Below are 22,611 nucleotides of genomic sequence, written 5' to 3'. Positions count from 1 at the left end.
AGTGTAATAATAATATTAATAACAGTAATTTAACAATGTTATTGTATTATAGCACTTATCATGGGAAAACCCAGCACTTTGCTAGATTTCTAGACACATACTATGTTTACTATTAATTGTATAAAGGGAGTCATAATGTTTTCAGTTCTTTTCCAATTTAACTTCTAAAAGTCTTAATCCAGTTTACCTTGACAACAGATATATTAAGGAATAATTAGTTACAAAGACTGTGTTGGTGCTGGGTTAGAAAAGCTCCCGTTTTCTGGGGACTCCATAGGAGAGCCCCACTGCATCACCGGAGCTCCGCAAGGGTAGGGACCAAGCCTTATACTATCCTCATAGCCGTCCTTTGAGCTTACTAGCATTCAGATGTTAGCTCTTTTGGTGCAGACCTTAAAGGGGCATGGGGAGTGCAGGTGGGGGTCTCTTGCCCAATCCTCCTCTAGTTTGAGCTGTGGAATTCATTATTTTATTTTGTGAGAAGAAAACAGACCCCCTACCCCCCACCCCGAGACGGTGGAATCGACTATCCGAATATCGCAGAAGTGGAGTGGCAAATGTTTTAATATTTCACATTTGTCGATTCCTTATTAGATGTCAAACATTGGCTGGGGGGCTTTACACGATGGGGCATGAAGGTCAGGAGGACACCTACCTTTGCAAGCAATGCAGTCCAGACCGGAGGCTGGAACTTGACCGCCGTCACGGGCTGGGGGCGGGGCCTCCGACTCGCGGTTCCGAGTCGGCCGCCGCGGCTGCAAGAAAGTCCCGCCCCTAGCCGAGAGGAGAGCGGGGATTGGCTTTCGCGAGGCCGATTGACGGTAAAGGCGCGAGCGGAGGCTGCGGCAGAGGCTGGGCCGCAAGCAGGAAGTGGGGTACCGGCGACTCAAGGCGGGCTGGAGAGTGGGCTGGAGAGCTGGCTGCCTCCGCCACTTAGCCGAGTCGCTACCGTCACTGGGGAGATGAAGGGGTCGGGTCTGGGCTCGCAGGTGAGTGCGGCCGGCGCGGTTGTCCTGGGATCCTGGAGAGAGGTGGCGGCTGTAGGGAGACCGGGGCGTGAGTTGATGAAGCACCCAGAGGGGCCTCCGGAGGAGGAGGGGCTTGGGCCGGGGAGGGGGAAGCCTGGAAACAGCGGGAATGATGTTGGGAGTTCTCTCTGAGGCGACCGGGAAGGACAGGCCTGGGCAGAGAATTGAGTGCCTGGTTGAGTTCTCCAACCTTCCAGGGCACTCCTGGGACCTGAACCGCCTGTGACTGGTAGGGACCGCTGTGAGGCCTGGGAGGGGAGGACGGCTGTTCCCGGGAGAGGTGTCAGGTGACACACCTGAGCAGAACCAGCCCGACTTGACCTTGGGCTGGAGTCTGCGGTTTTATGGATTTCTCGTTCGGCCCTCGCGCCTGGGCACCCGCCTTCACCCCACCCAGCCCAGTTTTAGCGCTCGTTCCCATATCCTTGCGCGCTCCTTGAAAGAATTCAGGCTGTTTGTTTAGGCTGGAGGAAAGGGGATGGGAGCTACGGTGATAGCTATCTGCAAAACCCGAAGGACTCTACTCTGGGGAGGAGGTATTATCAGAAGCCAGATGTCATTCCAAAGAACAGAACGGGCTAGTGAGGGGAAGGTACAGGAGGTACATGTTAGCTACAACAGGACGAGATTTTTGTCTTTTTCTTTTTCATAGCCCTTTCCCAAAGCCTGGAGTGGCATATTGTAGCTATTCACTTAATATTTATCGGATAAATGAAGAATATCCAGATTCATCCAACTTTTAGTGAGCATTTAGCATGTGCCATATGCTTTTATGTGCATTATTTTATTCCAGAATTGAAACATCCTTAAGGAGATGGCATTATCTCTATATATAGATGAGAAAACTGAAGCGGTCTCCAGCTGTGAGTTAGGTAGTGGATTTTCTGTCTCTAGCGGGATTCAAGCAGTTTGAGATGATTGGATTACTTGGTGGCCTCTAAAAAAGAAAGTCTTTCCAATGTTGAGAGTGTTTCTCATGCTCCCCCTTCCCTTCTTTCAACAGTCTGATGTAGCTTTTAGTGAGGGATGAGACCTGTGCACGGGGAGGTGTCAAAGCATTCTTATTAGGTGTTCTTGGATTTTGACAGAAAAACAAAGGGTTTCAAGCTGACTGGGTTTTATAAAATGGTGTAGAATCCTCACATGGGAACTGTGTCTCACTGTTTTTTTCTCAGAGTTTCAAGGAAAGTTGGTAGGAGTAATTATTATGTTAATTACTGCCACTCATGTACAGAAACCCTTAGGTGCTCAAAGTGTACTCCCTCGTACTGTCGGGGAGATCGCCCTGCCCCCAGTTCCATGACATGAGAATGATTCGCAGGTTGAAATTAATGGGGCAAGGTAGAGACGTTATTGCTGTTAATAATGATTGCTATTACAATAATCGTGTAAAGATCTTACCTATATCTGGTGCTCTACAGTTGGCAAAATATTTCCCCATTCTTCATCCTCACTGTGACCCTGTGAGGTGGGAGGGATTATTATTCTAGTTTTAGGGATTAGACCCGAGGCTCAAAAAATTGAAGTCATCTGCTAAAAGTCTAATAGCTGCTACGTAACAGAGCCCAGACTTCAGTCGTTCCACTAGGTGTTAGGCACTGGTCCAGGTGCTGGAGGTACATCAGTGAACAAAACAGACAAAAACATTCCTGCTCTGGTTGAATTTGGTTCTCCTGGTTCCAACTTCAGAGCTGATGGGTTTTTGCCAGAATTTGCCATTACAGGCGTACTTGTTTTATTGCACTTTATTGTGCTTCACAGATACTGCGTTTTTATAAATTGAAGGTAAGACCCTTCACCAGCATAAAGATTATGACTCATTGAAGGCTTAGATGGTGGTTGGCATTTGTTAACAATAAAAAATTTTTAAATGAAGTATGTGCATTTTTTTTAAGACAACGCTGTTGCACACTTAATAGACTACAGTACAATGTAAACATAACATTTATTAAAAGTGTGTGACTCGCTTTATTGAGGTACTCACTTTATTGCAGTGGTCTGGTACTGAACCCCCAGTACCATCCGCCAGGTATGCCGGTACCATCTGGTCCCCAGTTTCCTCTCTGACCTCATTTTCCATTACTTTCTTTTTTTTTTTTTTAAGATTGTATTTATTTATTTTTAGAGAGAGGGGAAGGGAAGGAGAAAGAAAGGGAGAGAAACATCGATGTGTGAGAGAAACATCAATCGGTTGCCTCTTACGCACCCCCATCCGGGGACCTGGCCAGTAACCCAGGCACATGCCCTGACTGGGAATGGAATCGGTGACCCTGAGGACCGCGGGGCGACACCCAACCCACTGAGCCACGCCAGTCAGGGCTTTATTACTTTCTTGCTTGCCCAACCAGCCGCATCCATACTGGCCTCTAGGTCTTTGTACTTACTATTCGCTCTGCGGGGAGTACTCTTTCCTCGTATACCCACATGGCTTATTCCACCACCCCCCGCTTAAGGTCTTGACACAAATGTCACCTCAGTTGGCAAGCCCTCCCCATCATCACCTCTACCAGCAACATTCCCTAGTCGCCTTCCTTGCTTTACATTTCTTCTCAGCATGCAACACCAATTGACACGCTTCTGTCTCGTTTGTCTCCTTCCCTTCTCTGAATTAAGCGCTAGGAGGACAGTGATGTTTGTCTGTTATGTTCACTGCCGTGTGCCTAGTACTGTGGGTACGCTGTAAATAATTGTCTGACGAGTGAACTCAGAAACTGAACTCTGGTCCTTCTGTCAATGTCTTGAGAAGTGTTAAAGTTTACCCGTCAGACCTGTCTCTCCGTTGTTTCTACTTCATGACCATGCAGAACAGTGGCCCTCATCAGGGTTCGAATATGATTTTGTGGATTGTGGTTTTCTCTTAAATTAATGCCCATTGTAACTTTGAAGGTATTTACTCACTATTTAGAAAAGCTCTAATTTGATTACTAATCAAATTAAAAACACTGATGAGATATCACGAGAAATACAGGACCCCTTATATCTTAAAGACGTCACTCTCATCCGTGGCTGTGTAGCACTCCCCCTAAAGCACAGCAGTATCAGCATTTCGGACAGGGCGTGGCAGGGATGGTTTGTTTCTGCTCCCTCGTATCTGGAGCCTCCGCTGGAAAGACTGGTGAACTGGGATGATTCAATTCCTGGGGCTGGTATCATCTGGGTGGCCTTCCCTCACGTGTCTGGCAGTTGATGCTGACTTTCAGTAGGGACACCTACCTGTGGCCTGGGCCTCTGCACAGCGTGGTGGCTGAGTTCCAAGAGTGAGCATCTCGAGAAAGAAAGAGAAAGCTGCCAGTTTCTAAGGTCTGGGCCTGCAAACCAGCAGAGTATCTCTTCTGTAGTATTTAGTAGTGAAGTATCACAGAGCTCTGATTTGAGAGGAAGGCCATAGACCAGGGGTGTCACTTAAACTCATTTTCACCAGGGGCTGCATCAGCCTCGAGGTTGCTTTCAAAGGGCCAAAATAATTTTTGGGACTGTATAAATGTAACTGCTCCTTAACTGTTAAGGAGTCGAAATTACATTCGGCCCTTTGAAGGCAACCGTGAGGCTGATGTGGCCCCCATGAAAATGAGTTTGACAGCCCTGCCATAGACCCTCTCCTCTTGGTGGAGAAGTGTCTAAGAAGTTGGGGACTTTGTTGTAAAAATCAGATGTGTACATAGCTCTCATGCAATTTTCCTAATACTTTGTTATCCTCTGTGGGGGAGATTATTCAGCTAGCTTCATGTTTCTTTCTTGCTGTTACTTTTTTTTGGGAGGGGGCATGTATCTTATCTGTTGTGTCCATATTCCTGTGTCTAGAACAGTGCCTGGCGCACAGTAGGCATTCAGTAAAAACCTGGTGAATGACTGAATGGATTGTAGTGGGAATCGTGTGTTTTTCATCTTTATCCCTACTTACCCAGTACTGTGATGGGTATGTAGTACGTGTTCTTTACATTTCCCTGAATGAAAGATTAATGAAAACTCAGGAGTTTGCTGGCACCCCGAGAATTTGCTTAGTCTATTGTTACCTTATTAACATTGTAGGCAGCCATTTAGCAGTTATGCTTCCACTGCCAAAAAGGGTGTGTGTCTGTGCAGTGAAGTCTTCACCAGTGCGCATGTCATTAATGACCTTGCAACAGTTCCTTTTAGATCCCTACAACAGGGACTCGGGAGGAGCTTTACAGCTATATTGACCTGCTCCTTCCATTTTACAGATGTAGATCTGAAGCCAAAGATAGGTTAGAAACCCTTTTGCAGCCTACCCTGGGTTCTAAGCTCAGCTGGGGGAAGACCCTTCTGTCCAGTCATCCTACAGAGGAGAGTGACTTTCCAAAGCATGGGAAGTAAGAATGAGGAGGATGAAGTCAGTGTCCCCAAGAAGAAGCTGGTGGACCCTATGGCTGGGGCAGGAGGTCCTGGAAGCCATTTCAAAGGCAAACACTCTTTGGCCAGTGATGAGGAGGCAGAGGAGGGGTCCAGCAAAGATGACATCCTGGCCTCAGAGGATGCGGAAGGTCAGGAAGCAGCCATACTCCCTAGTGAGGGAGCTGTGCGGATCACACCCTTCAACCTGCAGGAAGAGACGGAAGAAGGACACTGTGATGCTGACAACTACTCCCTGAACTGGGATGCTCAGATCCAAGACAGCTGGCTGGACAACAGTGGGTGAAGATCAGGGAGCAGCCACCTGACCAGCGCTCCCCTGATCAGATGCAGAGGAGGGTCAGAGGAGGAGGAGGACAGCCGGGGCCAGACACCAATACTCAATACTCAATAATTTTCACCAGTACTCACCAGTACTGCCCAAACCCTCCTCAATGGCCTTCTGGGGCTCCTGTTGCCGAGAGAGAGAAGTGGCTGGGGCGCTTAGGCATCTGGCCCCCAGGCAAAGGGGGCAGCAAGTGGCCTGGATGGCCCATTCCCCCCAGCACTAGGACTGGCTGTCCAGGTCAGCCGGCCAGATGGTGGCTCAGGGCAACCTTGATATTGATCAGGAGACAAGAGAATGGTTGGCCATGCAGCTGAAGGGGTTGGGGTGCCCGACCCAGGGACACCCTGACCCCAACCTTCTGTGCACATGTTTGCTGAGGAAGTGGCAGAGGGAGAGCTGGAGACCCCAACCCCTGTCCAGAGGTGAGAGGCAGAGCTGCCAGGAGATGGTCTGGTGGACGTGATGTGGGAATGTAAGTGGGAGAGCATAGGAGAGCACAATATTTTTTGATAACTGGAGAGTAATTTCTAAGAAGAATTTAATATTATGACATAAACTTTGCTTTAATCTTTGTGATGAGAATGTATGGTTGTTTTTGTTAAAAATCTTTATGGGACTGTCTCCAGTCAAAGTTAACCTCTCCCAAAGCAGCTCATCTCCTTTCTCACCCGTAGTCCTTGTGGAAGATTTTGGGAAGGAGCAAAGGAGATAACTTAGAGCTTTGGTCTCTAAACATTTTTGATGGTGCACTCCTATCAGTACGGCAATTTTGAATTTGCACCCTCTAGAGCAAAACTCTAATGTGAAAAGTAGGATCCAAAATTTTCATTTTTGCAAAATATTGTGTATTATGAGCTGAATGGGCTAATGAATGGAGCCTGCACTGCAAGCTGGCAGGAGCTCAGGGCTCCAGCTGCAAGTCCAATCATCCAGATGCTGCCTGCAGTTTATCGTCACGTGCTGACAGTGGGTAACTCTAGCTTCCACAGTGAGGGGGATGATTCTCTGTTATGTGGTTGGCTGGAACTTAAAAAGTTCATCACCCTTCTGTTTGATGTACATGGGGTCTGGGGACAGGGGCCAGTCTCCAAATTCATATTTTCATAGGGCATGTTATTGTAAGATTTGACAATATATTTCTCAATTATATTAATAGCTCAATATATATATATACTCATGGTGAGGTTTTGAATTAAAGATATAAATTTGCTTCAAATTAGCCTTTTCGATAATTTTGAATGTTTTTGGAAGATGAGACTGGGTTGTCTGTTTTTACGTTGTGTGGCCGAGAGGAGTGCCTGCCGTGAAGGGAAGCGTCAGCCCTGCCGTGTTCTTGTCCGCGTGCCCTTGTGCTGTTGCCGTCATCCCAGCTCACGGCTCCTGTGCAGTGTGACTCACTTGCTCGTTTTGGGAGGGCAGCTTAGTTAAAATCAGATGATATAACTTGAAAATTACGTAACCTGATGTATACCACAGCACGCTGAAGGTCTGTCCCCTGTCAGCCCTGCTGGGCTGTGAGACTCTCGCTCTGCCCCGGGTTCCTGGTACACAGACTGCTTGATACACAGATCGAGTGAGGCTGCCAACGCTAAAATCTGTAAAACTTAAAAGAGCCAAATTTATACATTTTTGTGGCTTCCTCTCTAAAAAAAAAGATCAAAGCCATTGTAGTAGAATGGAAGCTGTGACATTTGGGGACACCTGCCTCACTTTCGAGACCATTGACTCTGGAAGCAGGCTTTGGGTTCATATAGTCATTTTTAGGTTTTACTTTGATCTGGATTTAGCGGGGGGGAAATGACATGAACAGAACTGCTGTTTTCTTTACCCGCCCCTTTTTGCCATTTAATCGCATAGTGCCTCTGTTGTCACTTTACTCTGTCTCGGACTTATCTGCCCTGTCGGACTTAACCCCTGAAGGATAGGTGCCCACATCTTCTGTGCTCCTAGCATAATGCTTTGTACATCATAAGCACACAGTAACTAATTGCTGAATAAATAAATGCTCTTAATTGTGCATGTTCTTTACATTGAAATGTGTAATCCTTCCTGACTTCCTATGTGAAAAAATGAAGCTGATGTCCTTAGTGCCTTAAAGCATTATTAGAGGCAACACATTTGTATCTGTAGACTGAGTCAATTTTCTGTGATGAAAAGCTGTATATAAAAAAGAGTTAATCTTCCTAACATATAAATGGAGAGAGACACACAATCCAGTAGTGACACAGTGGACTGTGAAAAGGCAGTCCACCAAAGAGAGAATGAGAGCCAATCAACGTAATGAACAGACTCAGATTTCACAACTAGGGGCATGCAAGTGAAAAGCAAGATGCCATTTTTTCAGCCATCAGATTGGTAAGAGTGTAAAAAGACAGATAACACAGCCCTGGCCAGGTAGCTCAGTTGGTTAGAGCATCGTCCCAATACATCAAGGTTGCGGGTTTGATCCCAGGTCAGGGCACGTACAAGAATCAACCAATGAGTGCATAAATAAATGGCCCAACAAATCAGTATTCTCTCTCTCTCTCTCTCTCAAATCAACAAGAAAAGAATTTAAAATAATTTAAAAAACTGATAATATTCAGTTATGAGGAGGTTTGTAGGGAGACAACACATTGATGTTGGGAGTGTGAATTGGGGAGGTAATTGGTCAGTATCTATTTATATTTAAAAATCCATATACTTCTTTGACCCAACGGTCCTACTTTGGGGAGTAAGTCCTACAGAATATACAAGGTGTTAATTATAGGATTACTTATAGAAGTGCAGACTGAGATCAGCCTACATCTCCAACAACAGGGAAATGGTTGAGTAAATTATACTAGATCTATACAAGGGAATCATATTCAACTATTTCTGACGGGCAGAGCTGTCCGTGACACATCTCAGGTGAGACAAGCAAGTTGATGAATGCACTCCCATTGTTTTTTCTAAAACAAATGTAAGAGGAATATGGTAAAAAACCTACATGTATATATATTGTATGTAAATGTTATATATGTTAGAGTATATATATACAATGAGGAAGGATGCAGCTAACTGTTAATAATAGAATCTCTGCTGATGTAAGATTGGAATGAAGAGTCTACTCACTTTTATATTGCTAGATCTTTAAAACGAATGTGAATCATCATTTTCAAAATGAGGTTTTACATAAAAAGTAGACTGATTTCTCTGTCAGTGTTAACTGCATCTGCTGTTTATTGACACTCCAGAAATTCTGAGTACACTTCAGCTCTTTCCTTACCCCTGGTCTTCTTCCATCTGGATATAATTGTAATTACTGTGACATGATGAAAAGAATTCTAAAGTGATGTTCTTATTTATGTCTTAATCTGACAACCTGTGTCTTTACTTTTGGCTGTGTGTGAGTGTAAAATAAGAGCGTCAAGCACTCAGGTTGCATCTGCCAGACAGATCAGAACTTAGGTGGTTGTAAGGGCACCTGTGGTTCTGGTTCTGGGTGAGATGGAGTTAGCGTGCTCCGCCTGCCCCGTCTGTCCCGCTGATGGCTCTGGCCGAGTGCAAGGAGCAGCTGTCCAAGGATTCTGAGAAATAAAGTATAGCAGGTAGACTGGGGGAAAAGACAAGAATTAAAAAAATGAAACAAGATGCTGAACCAGGAAGTAATTTACCTTTTTTTTTCCATCTGGATTGTCTCCTTCCCTCCTTTGCTTTCCCTTCCCCTCTCCTTCCCCTCCCCTTCCCTTTCTGCCTGAACTTGAACCCTAGAGGTGAACATGTAGAATGAGAGTGATGCAGGAGAAGACCTCTAGTTCAGGTTCAAAGAGCAGGAAAGGTCTGGTAGCATAGGCACCTGAAACTCTGAGGGAGAAGTTCTCTGAACAGAGGAGTTCTGGTCCCAAGACAGTTGTTCTCAGATGTGACATCAAAAGCATGAGCCATAAAAGAACAAAAAATGATAAATTGGACTTCATCAAAATTAAAAATTTTGCTCTATAAAAGAGACTTTTAAAAAATGGCAAGATAAGCTACTGGGAGAGAATATTTGCAGTCACATATCTGACAGAGGACTTTGGTCTCACATGGGCGCCTGACCTTTGGGCGTCTCCCAGCCGCACTGGAAGAAGAGTTGTCTTGGGCCACACATTAAATACGCAAACAGTAATGAAACTGATGATCAAAGAAAAGGTTTTAAGTAAATTTGTGATTTTGTGTTGGGCCACATTCATAATCACCCTGGGCCACATGTGGCCCACAGCCTGTGGGTTAGACACCCTTGGTAGAATATAATATAAGGAAGTCTCAAAACGTTAAGAAAACAAACAGCCCAATTAAAACAAAAAGGGTAAAAGACTTTAAAAATTCACCAAAGAAGGTACTCAGATGGCAAATAAGCACATGAGAAGATGCTCAACCTCGTTAACCATTGGTTGATGTGCACATTGAGACCATGATTAGATGCTCCTACGTACTACCCCGACCATACTGAGTGCCGAGAGGATACGGAGCAGTTGGAGCTCTCATGTTGCCCGTGGCAGTGCAAAGGGGTACAAGCCACTCTGGAAAATAGTTTGGCAATTACTTACAAATTTAACATACACTTAACGGACGGCTGGCCTAGCGATCTCCCTCCTAGAGACACAAAAACACACGTTCACACAAAAGCATGTACATGAATGTTTGTAGCAGCTCTATGATTGCCCAAAGTTAGAAACTTTTTGAATGGATAAACTGTGACATGATCATGTGATGGAATCCTGTGCAGCAGGGAAGGAACTGTTACTAACATGCAACAACGTGGATGAGTCTCCTAAGCGTTACGCTGAGTGAAAGAAGCCAGTCTTAGAAGATTATACACTGTATCGTTCCATTAGGTGACATTCTGGGAAAGATGACGCTGGTGATGAACTCATCAGTGGTTGCCAGGAGGTATGGGGAGAGGGTGGGACTACAAAGGAGTGTCCCCAGAGAGTTTTTTGAGGTTTTGGAACTGGTCTTTATCCTGTTTGGGGTGATAGTTACACAGCTCCATACATGAGTTAAAATTCGTGGAACTACATACCAAAAAGTCAGTTTTACTGTAAGTTAACTTAAAAAAAAAAAAAAAGCATTTGCCCCTTAAGAGTAACCTGTTGAAGGGTAATGGACTTAGTAAAAATACCATTTCTTAAACCCTTTTTGGAACTGCAGAATTGACTTAGGCACATTATGTCATATAGCTTTAGTCTTCTATCTTTAATGGGTATTCATCCTTTGAGATTTAAAAAATATATATATTTTACTGATTATTTTGTTGATTTTTGCTGGTGTTTCCAGGTTTACAGTATTTTCCTTTGGCTCTTTAGAACTGTTGGGCTTTTGTCTTCTGGCTTGCACTTCCTGATAAGAAGTCTGAATTCATTCTTATCTTTGATTTTTGAATGTACTGTGTCTTTTTCCTTAGGCTGCTCTTAAGATTATCTCTTTATTTTTGTTTTTTAGTGTTTTGATTATGATATGCCTTGGCATAAGAATTTGAGGTGTATCCTGCTTGGTTTTTTGAGCTTCTAGGATGTGTGGGTTTATAATTTTCACCAAATTTGGAAGATTTTTGGCTATTTAGTCAAATATTTAAAAATACCTCTCCCGCACCTTCTGGGACTCATGTTATAAATATTCAAGAACTTGATTATCGACGGATATCTTTAGGGTGTGTTTGCCACAACTCCCAAAGCGGAGGCCTGCCGACCTTCCCGCTTGTAATGTCAGCACACTTTCCACCTACTACAAATACCCAGATCTCTTTGTGCCTTTGCAGATAAGTTTTGTTTTATGACAAAACATATATATAATTTGGAATTTTCTAGTATGAAGCATCTAATCCCAGTGAAGAGAATTAAGATGAAAGTCTTCCTTTGGATACAACTCTGAAGACTCAAAAAAGATTCTAATTTAATAATGTAGACATGGTTGATAGTAGTAAATTCTTCATTATGCAACTGAAAGTGACACTAATTCTCTTCCTGTGCCTTGTCCAATTGCTCCTACTCTGCAGTGCAGGAATCACAGCCACGGCCCCCACCCTTCAGGATTTGGTCGACACGGAGTCTGCGCACATGAAAACAAAGACCTTGCCAAGGCGAAAGAAGTTCCTCCTCTTATAGAGGACTCTAGTAACTGTGACATTGTGAAAGCTACTCAGTAAGTCTTCCCAGTGCTTTGTTTTATCCTAATGTTCGGCTGAGTTACCCTAACGTATGTGCAGGTCATGGCACTTCCAGTGTGGAGCCAACTCGCTTCATATTCAGTGCTAGTATTTTTGGCCCGCCCGCCTCGGAGCACTTCACACGGGGCACTGTAGCTGTTTATTACTAGTCTCTCCCATAGATTGCGAGCAGCTTCTTAGCAAAAGCCCATCTTTTTCATCTTTGTGGCCCCCGTGCGTTTGCACAGTTCCTGTCTTGTGTTAGGTGCCCAGTAAATGTTTGCTGAGTGAATGAAGGATGTTGAGTGACACTGAAACTGGACCCTGAGTTTGAAATACAGATCCGAGTGTTTTAAAATGTACTATAACCTAAATACGTAGGTGGGATGGACAAATATCAGCTCGTATATTTATGGATGTTTTAAACATTTATTTATGGAGTCCTACATACCTGTTGTGCTGGGTGCACTAGAAGAGAGGCAATAAAGTAGAAATAGGTTTTCTGATCACTTGAAACATATAGTGGGTTGTTTTGCTTGCATCGAAAATGAAAGTATGTTTTGAAAGTTCTTCCTTCAGATCTCTAGATGTATTTGTATAAAATCATTTCCTACATTTTTACCCTTATGAATCTCCTTGATTATTAACAGCCACTCACCTCTTACCATTGAATATATATTTTGAAATATTTTGTTTATCAAGTTGCATTGATTCATAATCCATTTTCTTAATAAGCAAGTATAAATCTGACCGTCAGAGTGTCTAATCAGCATGAAAAGAACTAATGGTACCACATTAACTAGATGTAATTTCTGTGAAAAGCAAAGAAGGTTGGTGATTAATTAGCCTGTTTGGCCTTGACAAAGACTAATGTATTATTTATGTTAGTTAAAAAATAATTGTCTACGGCCATACCACCCTGAATGCTCCCAATCTCGTCTGAAAAAATAATCAACAGTTATTTAGGTATTCTAATTAGTAATTTACATGAATTGTAGAGGCTTCGGGAACTACTACTTTAGGGGAATATTATTTGGTATTATTTATATTATATGAAGATGGGAGTGTTAAGGCAAGTATTTGCTTTAATTAGAATGGAAACATTTAAATGTTTCTCTGCTACTGGTAAAGTTTTATAAGTATGAAAAATCAGGCTACATTCACAGGGAATTAAAAACTTACATTTTATATCTTTCCTGAAATTTCCTATGAGGTCTTAGACTTTCTTAAGTGGTTGTGGGAAGATCTTTAGGTAGATGTGGGAAGGCAAAAATGAGCTAGTGTGTGTGTGCGTGTGTGTGCGTGTGTGTGTTCATTCTAAACCACCAAATCCTCATTAATGTGTTCTCTTATATTTCTTACACGAAAGGAGTATTTTTTTCCAGTAAAATGTTAAAGTTGACATTTAAAAGGTGAAAAATGTTAATATGTGTATCATTATCAATAATTTACTCTTATCAATGTTTTTATTTAGCATTATCAGACAGTTATCTCTCTCCTAAGAATGCCATAGAGACAAACACACAGATTGGGACACACATTTTGGTGAGACAGAAATGATTTAATTTTACAGCACAGGAAACGTATTTCTGTGCTTTGGTTTGATTTTGACCCTTGAGGGCCTGTGGAAGCTGCAGGCCTCTAAACAGGAATATTTCAAAGAAAGTGCTAAATAGTCTGTTGGGATTTCATAGTTTCTACTGAAAAGAAATACTGCTAATGAATTGTTTTAAAAGTTATCACATTAAATAGAGATGTTTCTCTTCTGTTTCTCATTCTGGTAGTCAATTAAATAACTCTCCTAAATATTTCTCAAGCCCATCCCTCCTTTTCCCTTCCTGTTGCCTCTCTCATCTTAGGCTCTCATTGCCTCTCACTTGTATTTACTGCAGGAGCCTCTAAACTGGTCTCTCAGTCTCTGCCTCACTCTTCAAATTAGTTTCCATACGCCACTAATGTGACCATTCTTAAAGCTCAGTCTTAGTGCTTTCCTCTTTAAAACCTGCAGTGGTTTCCCTTTGGATGACAGGTAAGTATACACTTCAAAGCATGGCACAGAAGGCCCATCCAGTCTTTGCCTAGCTCTTCTAGCCTCATCTCTTGCCTTTCTCGTTTTTATGCTTTATCCTCCTTCGGTGTTAAATTGCTTATGTTTCTCTGAACATCTATGCAGCTTCACATTTCTGGTTTTTGTACGTGCTATTATTCCCGGTGCCTGCACCGCCCTCCCTTTAGCCTACAAAACACAGTTCACATGCCACATTTCATCCCCTTCAGGACAGCTAATCATTCTTCCTTTGTTATGCCTTATACTGTGTTTATATTTTATTATTGAATTTATAATAAAATTCCCTACTTGTGAGGTCATTGCATGGGTGTGGTTTGGGTCAAGGATAAGATTATAGTCAAGAGTCAGCACCATACGTTCCTGGAATACAGTGGAAGATCAAATGAAATGTTTCGAAGGAGGGCAAATGTGAATGTTAAAGTTTATTTAAAAAAAATGAAATTGAACTGTGAATGGATTAATCTTATGAATACACCAGGTTTACTTTTGTTGTTTGGCTTTACAATATGGCCTCTTTGTTTCTGTCTTTGTGAATACATTTCTCTGTTGACTGAAAGATTGGATAAAGACATGGTAAAAAGAAGACACTTTGATATTTGAAATTATCTTAATGGTACCAATTATGTCCTTTTCTCTCTTATTTCAGATACGGGATTTTTGAACGATGTAAAGAGTTGGTAGAAGCAGGGTATGATGTCAGGCAACCAGACAAAGAAAATGTGTCGCTTCTTCATTGGGCTGCTATTAACAACAGGCTGGATCTTGTAAAGTAAGTTGGGATATATGTGTATTAATTGTCTGTTTATACCTCTAGACCTCTCCTGCATTTGTCTTTTTCTTCAAGAGCACCTGTGAACGTTGAACCGTCTGTGGTCCTTTTTTGTAAATGAATACCCGAATCTTGGTGCCACACGCATCAGTTACCCGGCACTGGAAAGGACCGAGCAGGTCCTCCAGCCCAGGATTGTCTTTGGCCCGGAAAGGAAAATCGTAAAGTTTAGGCAATGAAACTGAAAGTTCTCCCTTCAGATCTCTAGATGTATTTGTATAAAATCATTTCCTACATTTTTACCCTTATGAATCTCCTTGATTATTAACAGCCACTTTCTTTGAAAAGAAAAAGCATAAGATCGAGTTTCTCGGGATAGAACAGAAAGATTCGTGTAGTTTAGAAGAAACAGTGAAATATTTTACATTGTAATAATGCCAAGGGGAATAAGTGGGTAGGGGAATAATTTAACCTTTTTAAAAACTAAATATGGAATATGTTTTTAAGTAGGCATGTAAGGGATTGTAGAAAATATTTTCTCTTTATGAAGACTACTGCCCACCCATTGGTTTTTGTTTCTTTGTTTTATACCTTAGAAGTAAAATATATGTGTGTATGTGAATGTATATATAATTTGTACTATACATATTTTAATCCTTGAGGTTTAATAAAATAAAAATATACTAAAGTTTAAAATAAACGCACATATTCACAGGCAAACTCCGTTGTGGAAATAAGCTGGTGTATTGTTTTGCTATGATTTAGGAAGCACAACTTTGAAATAATGAGACTAATTCCTGTAAACCGCAGAAGAAAATAAGTCTCTTTACCTTACAGATTCACTTACATAGTGTATCATGTCTGTGCCCCCCAAATAGAGAGCAACACACTCAACATGTTTAACTTTTCTGGAAGGATTTCAAACTAATTTTTTACTACTTTTAGAACTTATTTCCATATAAATAATTCTAATTTTAAACTGGTTAAAGTGACATAATTTCTTGCAAGTTAAGTCTGTAATTCCAAACCCTTCGAATATAAGCTATTTCACCAGTGTGGCGGTGGTTAGACACACAGGGTGGGTACCATGTGCTTGGTGTGCACGTGGCAATGGCCCACTCCTGACGGCAGGAGTAACGGCTTTCATGCTACGAATACTTCACTGGGGGGTCTGTCGGATGCTGTTGGGTGAATCCTTCGGAATTCTGTCTATCTAGTGTTTTGGGGGAAGGTTCTTGTTATAATTTCTGTTTCCCTCTACATTTATCGCTAAGAAAAGTTAGTGTGTTCTTCCTCAGTATGAATTTTAAGTTTTAAATCTTATTTTTATCTGTGTCTGTTTTTAACAGGTATTATATTTCAAAAGGTGCTGTGGTAGATCAGTTGGGCGGAGATTTAAATTCAACTCCCCTTCACTGGGCCATCAGGTAAAGGTTTCTTATACACTGAAATTGCTCTTCAAAGTCAAGTGACTTAAGTTTATTTTCTGAACATTAACAATCAGCATTTTCCAAGAGAATTTCCTGTAATAATGAAAATGTTCTATTCTGTGCTCCCAGTATGGTAGCCACGAGCCATGTGTGAAATGTGAAATGGGGCTAATGGAAGTAAGGATTTGAATTTAAATACCCCCATGCGTGGTTAGCAGCCACCATATTGCAACCTGCAGTTACAGACCATTTGAAAGCCTTTCTTTCCTTTTTTCCCACTTCAATAAATATATAAATATATATATATATATTTATATAGTTATATAGTTATTCGATATGTTTATATATACTCATATATAAATATGAATACATTTACTTTTCCCCTTCAATGTGTGTGTGTGTGTATGAATATATATAGATGAATGCAGCTTTGAAGCATTTCCAAAGACAGAACTTAGGGCTTCACGATGATGCTCAAACACAAATGTGTGTCTTATACTTTCTGTTTTAATCAAAATAAATACTATATTTGATCACATGAATAAAGACGATAGTTCAGTGAACTATAAACTCAAATCAGTTCTTTTCTCTGTTACATATTAGCCCTCTGAAGCTGAAGTTAGTAAGTTCCTGTCTTGATACTTAACAGTGTCTTTATTTCTCATTTGAACTCCATTCTCTGTGGTTGGTGGGGCGAAACGAACCTGAAACTAAAATGAATAATTATTTATTTAAGACAAGGACTTGAACCTTTTCTCCATAGCCAGGAATGAAGAATCTAGGGTTAACTCATCATTTTAAGCTACTGAGGTACAGTGCCTTATTTGGAAAGTGAGCCATAATCAAATATGCTAATTTCTACCTCCTTAAGAATAATATTATTGAAGTATACCTGCAGTCTGAGTGTTATATTGCAGCATATCTGGCTCATGATTAAAGTAGCAACAGTGGGGTCTAATTGGTTTTAAAGTTTACATTTTCAACATTAGTCATGTGAAACGATTATTCGTATAGGGTAGCGACCTGAGGTTTAAGGTAGATTGGGAGGTGGTTAAGGTTATTACCTGTGCTCGAGGAGGACTGTCCAGGTCTAGGTTTGGAGCATCTAAGTAATAGACATTTACAGAATCTCCAGGGTTTTAAAAATCTTAACTGTCAGGATCTAACTAAATCTCTTATGTCTTAGGGATATCTATTTCCCCCTGAGTTTATTTGGTTTTTCTGCATGCCACAGAATACAGTATAATTTTTATTCTCTATTTACAGACAAGGGCATTTACCTATGGTCATATTATTACTGCAGTACGGTGCAGACCCCACGCTCATCGATGGGGAAGGATTCAGCAGCATCCACCTGGCAGTGTTATTCCAACACATGCCCATCATAGCGTATCTCATCTCAAAGGGACAGGTATATTCTGAAACGTATTTTATACTCCAGCTATTGCGGGCTTGAAGAGATTGGGAAGGTGATTAGTAGTCTGTTCTCATGTTTAAAGTAGAAGTTATAGATATCCAGATACGCAAATATTAGCCTCAGTAAGTCTAGGTATTGAATACTCCTTTCTGGCTTCATTGGAGCAACAAGGATAGGTCATTTAGCTCAGAAACATATAATAGATGTTTCTGAAACTTGTAAGCCTATGATAGTTTTCCTTATGACCCTAGTAATTTGCAGAGATTTTCAAAAACATGATTTCAAAGCCTGTATTTTTCTTCTGGTTGAATGTGGAAATGGTAGTCAGGTTACTGAATTAACCCATCATTGCGTTCATTGTTTGAGTCTAAATGGGAGACCAATTTGAATGTGTGTTTCTTATTGTTCTCTACAGTAATTCCATGAAAAAATGACTTGCCTTCAGAGGCATCCATTTATGGCACAAGTTAAATTACAGGTTATTGGCGGTGGGAGTTTCGCTGTCAGCTGTATTTGTCTGGGATATGCTTTCTCATAGCAAAGTAGTTTATATATTAGCAGGCTCGCCTGTGACAGGCGTGGCAACATGTTTGCACAAACGCTGTTGGAATGACTGTGTTGTCTTTAAATAAGCACTTTCTCTCAGACTCAGCCAATTGAAGTAGGGTAATTATAACCTTCCAGGGCTCGCTTTGGAAAGATGTTCGAGAAGGAATCCTTTCTGCTTCTCTTTGGGTTCCTTCCCACGTTGTATTCCTCCAGGGCCCATAAGAATCTTCAATGATTGAAACTTTTTTTTGCTTTTTTGGGACAATTATTGTATGCTTCGAACCTGGGCCCATTTTATTAAAAGGAGATATGATTTCCTTTTTTTTTTAATATTCTAGAAGAATAGAAAAGAAATTTTCATGTGTTACTTTTTAAGACATAATATGATGAATCCAAAAAATATGATGAGTTGTCTCAAAAGATAGGGAGTTTATTGCTACTGGAAGTGTTTGAGGAGAAACTGGATGACTTTGTGTAAGAGATGGGTGTGTGCATTAATGTCTCAGGTTCTAAACTAGATGACCTCTAAGGTCTCCACTTCTAAAGTCTGTTATATTTGATGGTGATTATCGTTTTTCTCTTTTCCTTGGCTTTCTTCCATTCACATTATATAACACTTTAAATCATATATGCACATATGCCCTGTAAAAATATTTTTATAAGTCAATGGATTTTTATACTATGGTGTGAAGCAGAACATTCTTTCATTCAAATGATATTTGAACCTCCTTGTAGACACAGGGATAGTGTTGATGTATTAGAGAAAGACTTCTGTTAAGAGAAGAGAGAGGATCGCACTGGGTCTGCAGTTAGGCTGACTGACTCTTCTGTTTGAACAGAGTGTGAATATGACAGACTTGAACGGGCAGACGCCTCTCATGTTATCAGCTCACAAAATACTTGGGTAAGTGAATTTAATTAAATTGCTTATTCACATTCTTGGTCCTGACAATTTCTCTTTTGTGTATATCATTTTAAGTATCTTACTCTGTAGGGAATGATACTACATTCTGAAGAATAAAATAAGATTTTCTACCCCATGACTGTAATACGGACTTTTTAGGAAGTTGTATTTGGAAAAGCACCATTGAAATAAATTTTCCCTTTTCTGATAGCTTATGGAAAAAGTTTGAAAACTACTATAACAAAATAATTTCCTTACAAAACAGGTAGAGATTTCATGGCATATACTTATTAACATGACTTACATTTCTTAGTTTGCATTTTCAAAAAAATGGCGACAAGTTTAAATGTTCTCATAATTTGAAATCTAGATGATAAGTCTGCTTTCCAGAAAACAATAGACGTTGAGGTTCGCTGCCATTGTTGACTGCTCTGAAAATATTAATTATAACTGATCTATGAAAATAGTTCATCCATTCACATCAAGTACTTGCATACTTAAGTTTTCCTGTGTATTGTGATTAATGCCCGCCATATAGTCCAGCTTCTGATTTTCTTCTTTTCAGATATATGCTATAGTTTTCCCTTTGTCAGTTTGTTTCCAGTGTTATGCTCAGTTTCTGATTCTGCTTTTACTTTGGATTTCTGTCCTAGGAACTGAGTTAGTTCTGATGCCATTTCCTTCTCACTCATCAAGTAGTGGGTTAGGGGTAGAATTGTATTAGAAAGCATTTTGTCTTCTTTGCTAATAACTCTGAAGTCAGGCATAGTGTTTAAAGGTATTGATAGAATAAGTAAAGTAGAATATTATTTTATTAAAAGACTCTCAAGTAGTCTTGAAGGAAGGGAAGGTGTTGATGATAAAGCAAAAATATTTTATTGAATTTTGCCTTCTAGTCCATGATTTTCTAAGATAAACACATATTTTAGGACATTATTTATACCTGCTTTATTTAATAATAGGTTAAAGGGGGAATGCGAAGTTTTTAATTAGACAAATAACATAGAAGTTAATATTGGCCAAAGTCAAATGTATGATTTAAAAAAAATGTTAACCAATAGAACAACACATAAAAGTAAAAGCTTGAAAAATAAAGGCAGTAGTGATGTGAAAATCGGGTCATCTGTGTAGTAGACGGTCAGCCAATAAGTGTTTGTGGAGGGTGCGGGGGGCGGGGGGGGGGGGGTGTCTCTCCTGTTGGCATCGCATAGAACTCTGCACAAAGAACTTCCTCAGTTTCCAGAATGCTTACTGGTTTGTTAATTGATATATTAGCTTAAAAAATTGGTTATTTACATTTACCCCTCAAATCATTCGTCTATCTAATGCCCCTTGGTATTTTATTGTTTTGAAACAGGCCAGAACCAACTGGATTTCTTTTAAAGTTTAATCCTTCTCTCAATGTAACGGATAAAATACAGCAGAACACCCCGCTTCACTGGGCAGTGGCGGCAGGAAACGTCACTGCGGTCGATAAGCTTTTGGAGGCTGGTTCCAGCCTGGATATCCGAAATGTTAAGGTATGATCAGGTGTTTATCTCCCTTAGCCTCCTATAGCTCCGGTTGGAGGATTGATAAATTGACATAATGGTAAGCTGCATATATGACTTAGTTACCACGGGAGAGATGTAAACAGTGACAGCCGGCTACCCCCAGAATATATGTTTTGTCTATGATTCTAGTGAGTTTTAAAAAAAATGTCTAGTGTCCATACTACATCCAAAATGTAATCGATCTTTTCTTTTCTTGCAGGGAGAAACACCTCTTGAGATGGCTCTCCAAAATAAAAATCAGCTCATCGTTCACATGCTGAAAACAGAAGCCAAAATGAGAGCCAACAAAAAGTTCACACTCTGGAGGTGGCTGCAGAAATGCGAGGTATTTTCATATGGGCCCCATCCTATGAGAACTGTTTTGTTCCTTTGTACTGGTGTTGTAAGGCATCAGGCGAGCAGGGAGTGCCGCGCTTCTTCTGATCATATCTTCTCACACGCATCCCATCACCCAGAGTCGGAAATGTGGCGCTTTCATTGGCAACCTGTTGTTTGCCCTCAACTAGATGTCCCCAACTAGATGGCTCTAAAGTGACGTGTTGCCTCGTGAACATACGTCATGGTGCACTTCCACATGTATTTAATCAGTGAATTGAAGTGCAAATGGTTTTGTTTTTTGGAAGCAAAAGGAAAGATACTTTTTTCAGGAAATTTTATGGAAACTTTTGTTAAAAAACTTGTTACTTATTAACATTTTTTTTTTCAAAAGGAAAATAGTAACATTCAAAACATCTTGTTAGAATCATGAGGAATTAGACTAAAAATAGCGATGTTGCAACCAACTTTAAGCATATGATGTCATTTCATGAAGTAAAAATAATCTGAAATTTCAAGAGATGAAATCCAAATTTTATTCCTTTTTTTTAATTTGGCAATTCTTAGTGGTGCTCTTCTAAATGTAAAAGTGAAGTGAATAATAGAAAAATGAAGTTCAGCTTGTTTTTATAAATGGCCATCAAAATCTAAGTCATAATAGTGAATATAATTTAAATTGTTAAAAATGGGGTTTTGAATTGATTCCACTATTTTTAATGGAATATATGATAGATAACATCATCTTATCTAAAAGTAATTAGTAACGATACTTTCAGAATGATTCTAAATCAACAGACACCAGATGTCTATGGAGAGGGTCATCAGGGACACTACATGTTCTGTGATGAGGAATTTAGAGGGAGAGAGAAGGAAATAATGGTTACTCCTCCATCTCCTTTGCCAACCCTTTTGCTTCTCCCCCACCCCATGTGGTAGGGTGCCCTGGGGTTTTGTCCTTGTACTTCTTTTATACATATTCGTTCCCTTGGTGATTTCATGCACTTCCATGGCTTTAAATGCCATCTGTATATTGATGACTCCCAAAGTTACCTGTAGTTTAGACCTTTCCAGACTCGTATCTCCCAGTTACCTGCACGACTTACCAGGTCAGTGTTGTACAGCTCTCTCCCATATAACATATCCAGGACTGAACTGCTGATCTTCTCCACACCCCCGCTGACTATTCCATCCACGGCCTTCCACATCTCAGTACGTGGCACTCCAGCTTTCCGGCCACCTGTGTTTTCTCAGTCACACCGTGCATCTAGGCCATTAGAAAAACAAATCAGCTAGTTCTGCCCTCACCCGTCCACCAATGGCCCTTTGGTCCAGCCACCATTCTCTTTCATGTGGCTTACTGCGATTGTCTGACATCTCCCTGCCCCTACCCCACTCTAGTCTGTTCTCAGAAGAGCAGCCAGATGAATCATTTAAAATGTAAGTCAGGTCCTATCATTTGTCTGCTCAGAATCCCGTCTACCCACTTCCCCCAGAATAAGAGCCAAAGTCCTTACATGGCTTATACGGCCCTGTGTGGCCCAGCCTTTTATATACCATAAAATTCACTTAGGTCTGTCTTCCCCTTCTAGAATTTAAGCTTCACGAGAGAAAGACCTGAAGTTCATTTGATATGTCCCAGGTGACTAGAATAGTGCTCCGTATATACAGGGTGGGCAAAAGCAGGTTTACAGTGTGAGTACACGAAACGCAGAGGTTATTCTTGTAGTAGTA

General features: G+C 40.9%; 1 protein-coding gene and 1 pseudogene across 1 annotated transcript in view; both read left to right on the top strand.

Moving 5' to 3' along the window:
* Positions 1–836: 836 nt before the first annotated feature.
* The window catches only part of ZDHHC13 (zinc finger DHHC-type palmitoyltransferase 13), a 41,953-nt gene continuing 20,178 nt past the window's right edge, over positions 837–22,611 (top strand). Inside the window, exons 1-8 of the mRNA XM_053925072.1 lie at positions 837–989; positions 11,726–11,871; positions 14,590–14,712; positions 16,062–16,139; positions 17,409–17,553; positions 18,948–19,012; positions 20,370–20,532; positions 20,765–20,890. Coding sequence (XP_053781047.1) covers positions 963–989; positions 11,726–11,871; positions 14,590–14,712; positions 16,062–16,139; positions 17,409–17,553; positions 18,948–19,012; positions 20,370–20,532; positions 20,765–20,890 — 873 coding nt within the window. The 5' untranslated portion in view covers positions 837–962. The remainder of the gene's footprint in view (positions 990–11,725; positions 11,872–14,589; positions 14,713–16,061; positions 16,140–17,408; positions 17,554–18,947; positions 19,013–20,369; positions 20,533–20,764; positions 20,891–22,611) is intronic.
* LOC112303169 (CD2 antigen cytoplasmic tail-binding protein 2 pseudogene) lies at positions 4,215–6,237 on the top strand (annotated as a pseudogene).

Source organism: Desmodus rotundus, chromosome 5 (genome assembly GCF_022682495.2).
Source record: "Desmodus rotundus isolate HL8 chromosome 5, HLdesRot8A.1, whole genome shotgun sequence".
Lineage (NCBI taxonomy): Eukaryota > Metazoa > Chordata > Mammalia > Chiroptera > Phyllostomidae > Desmodus > Desmodus rotundus.
The sequence above is the reverse complement of the archived record's forward strand: the minus strand, read 5'-3'. Positions and strand labels throughout refer to the sequence as shown.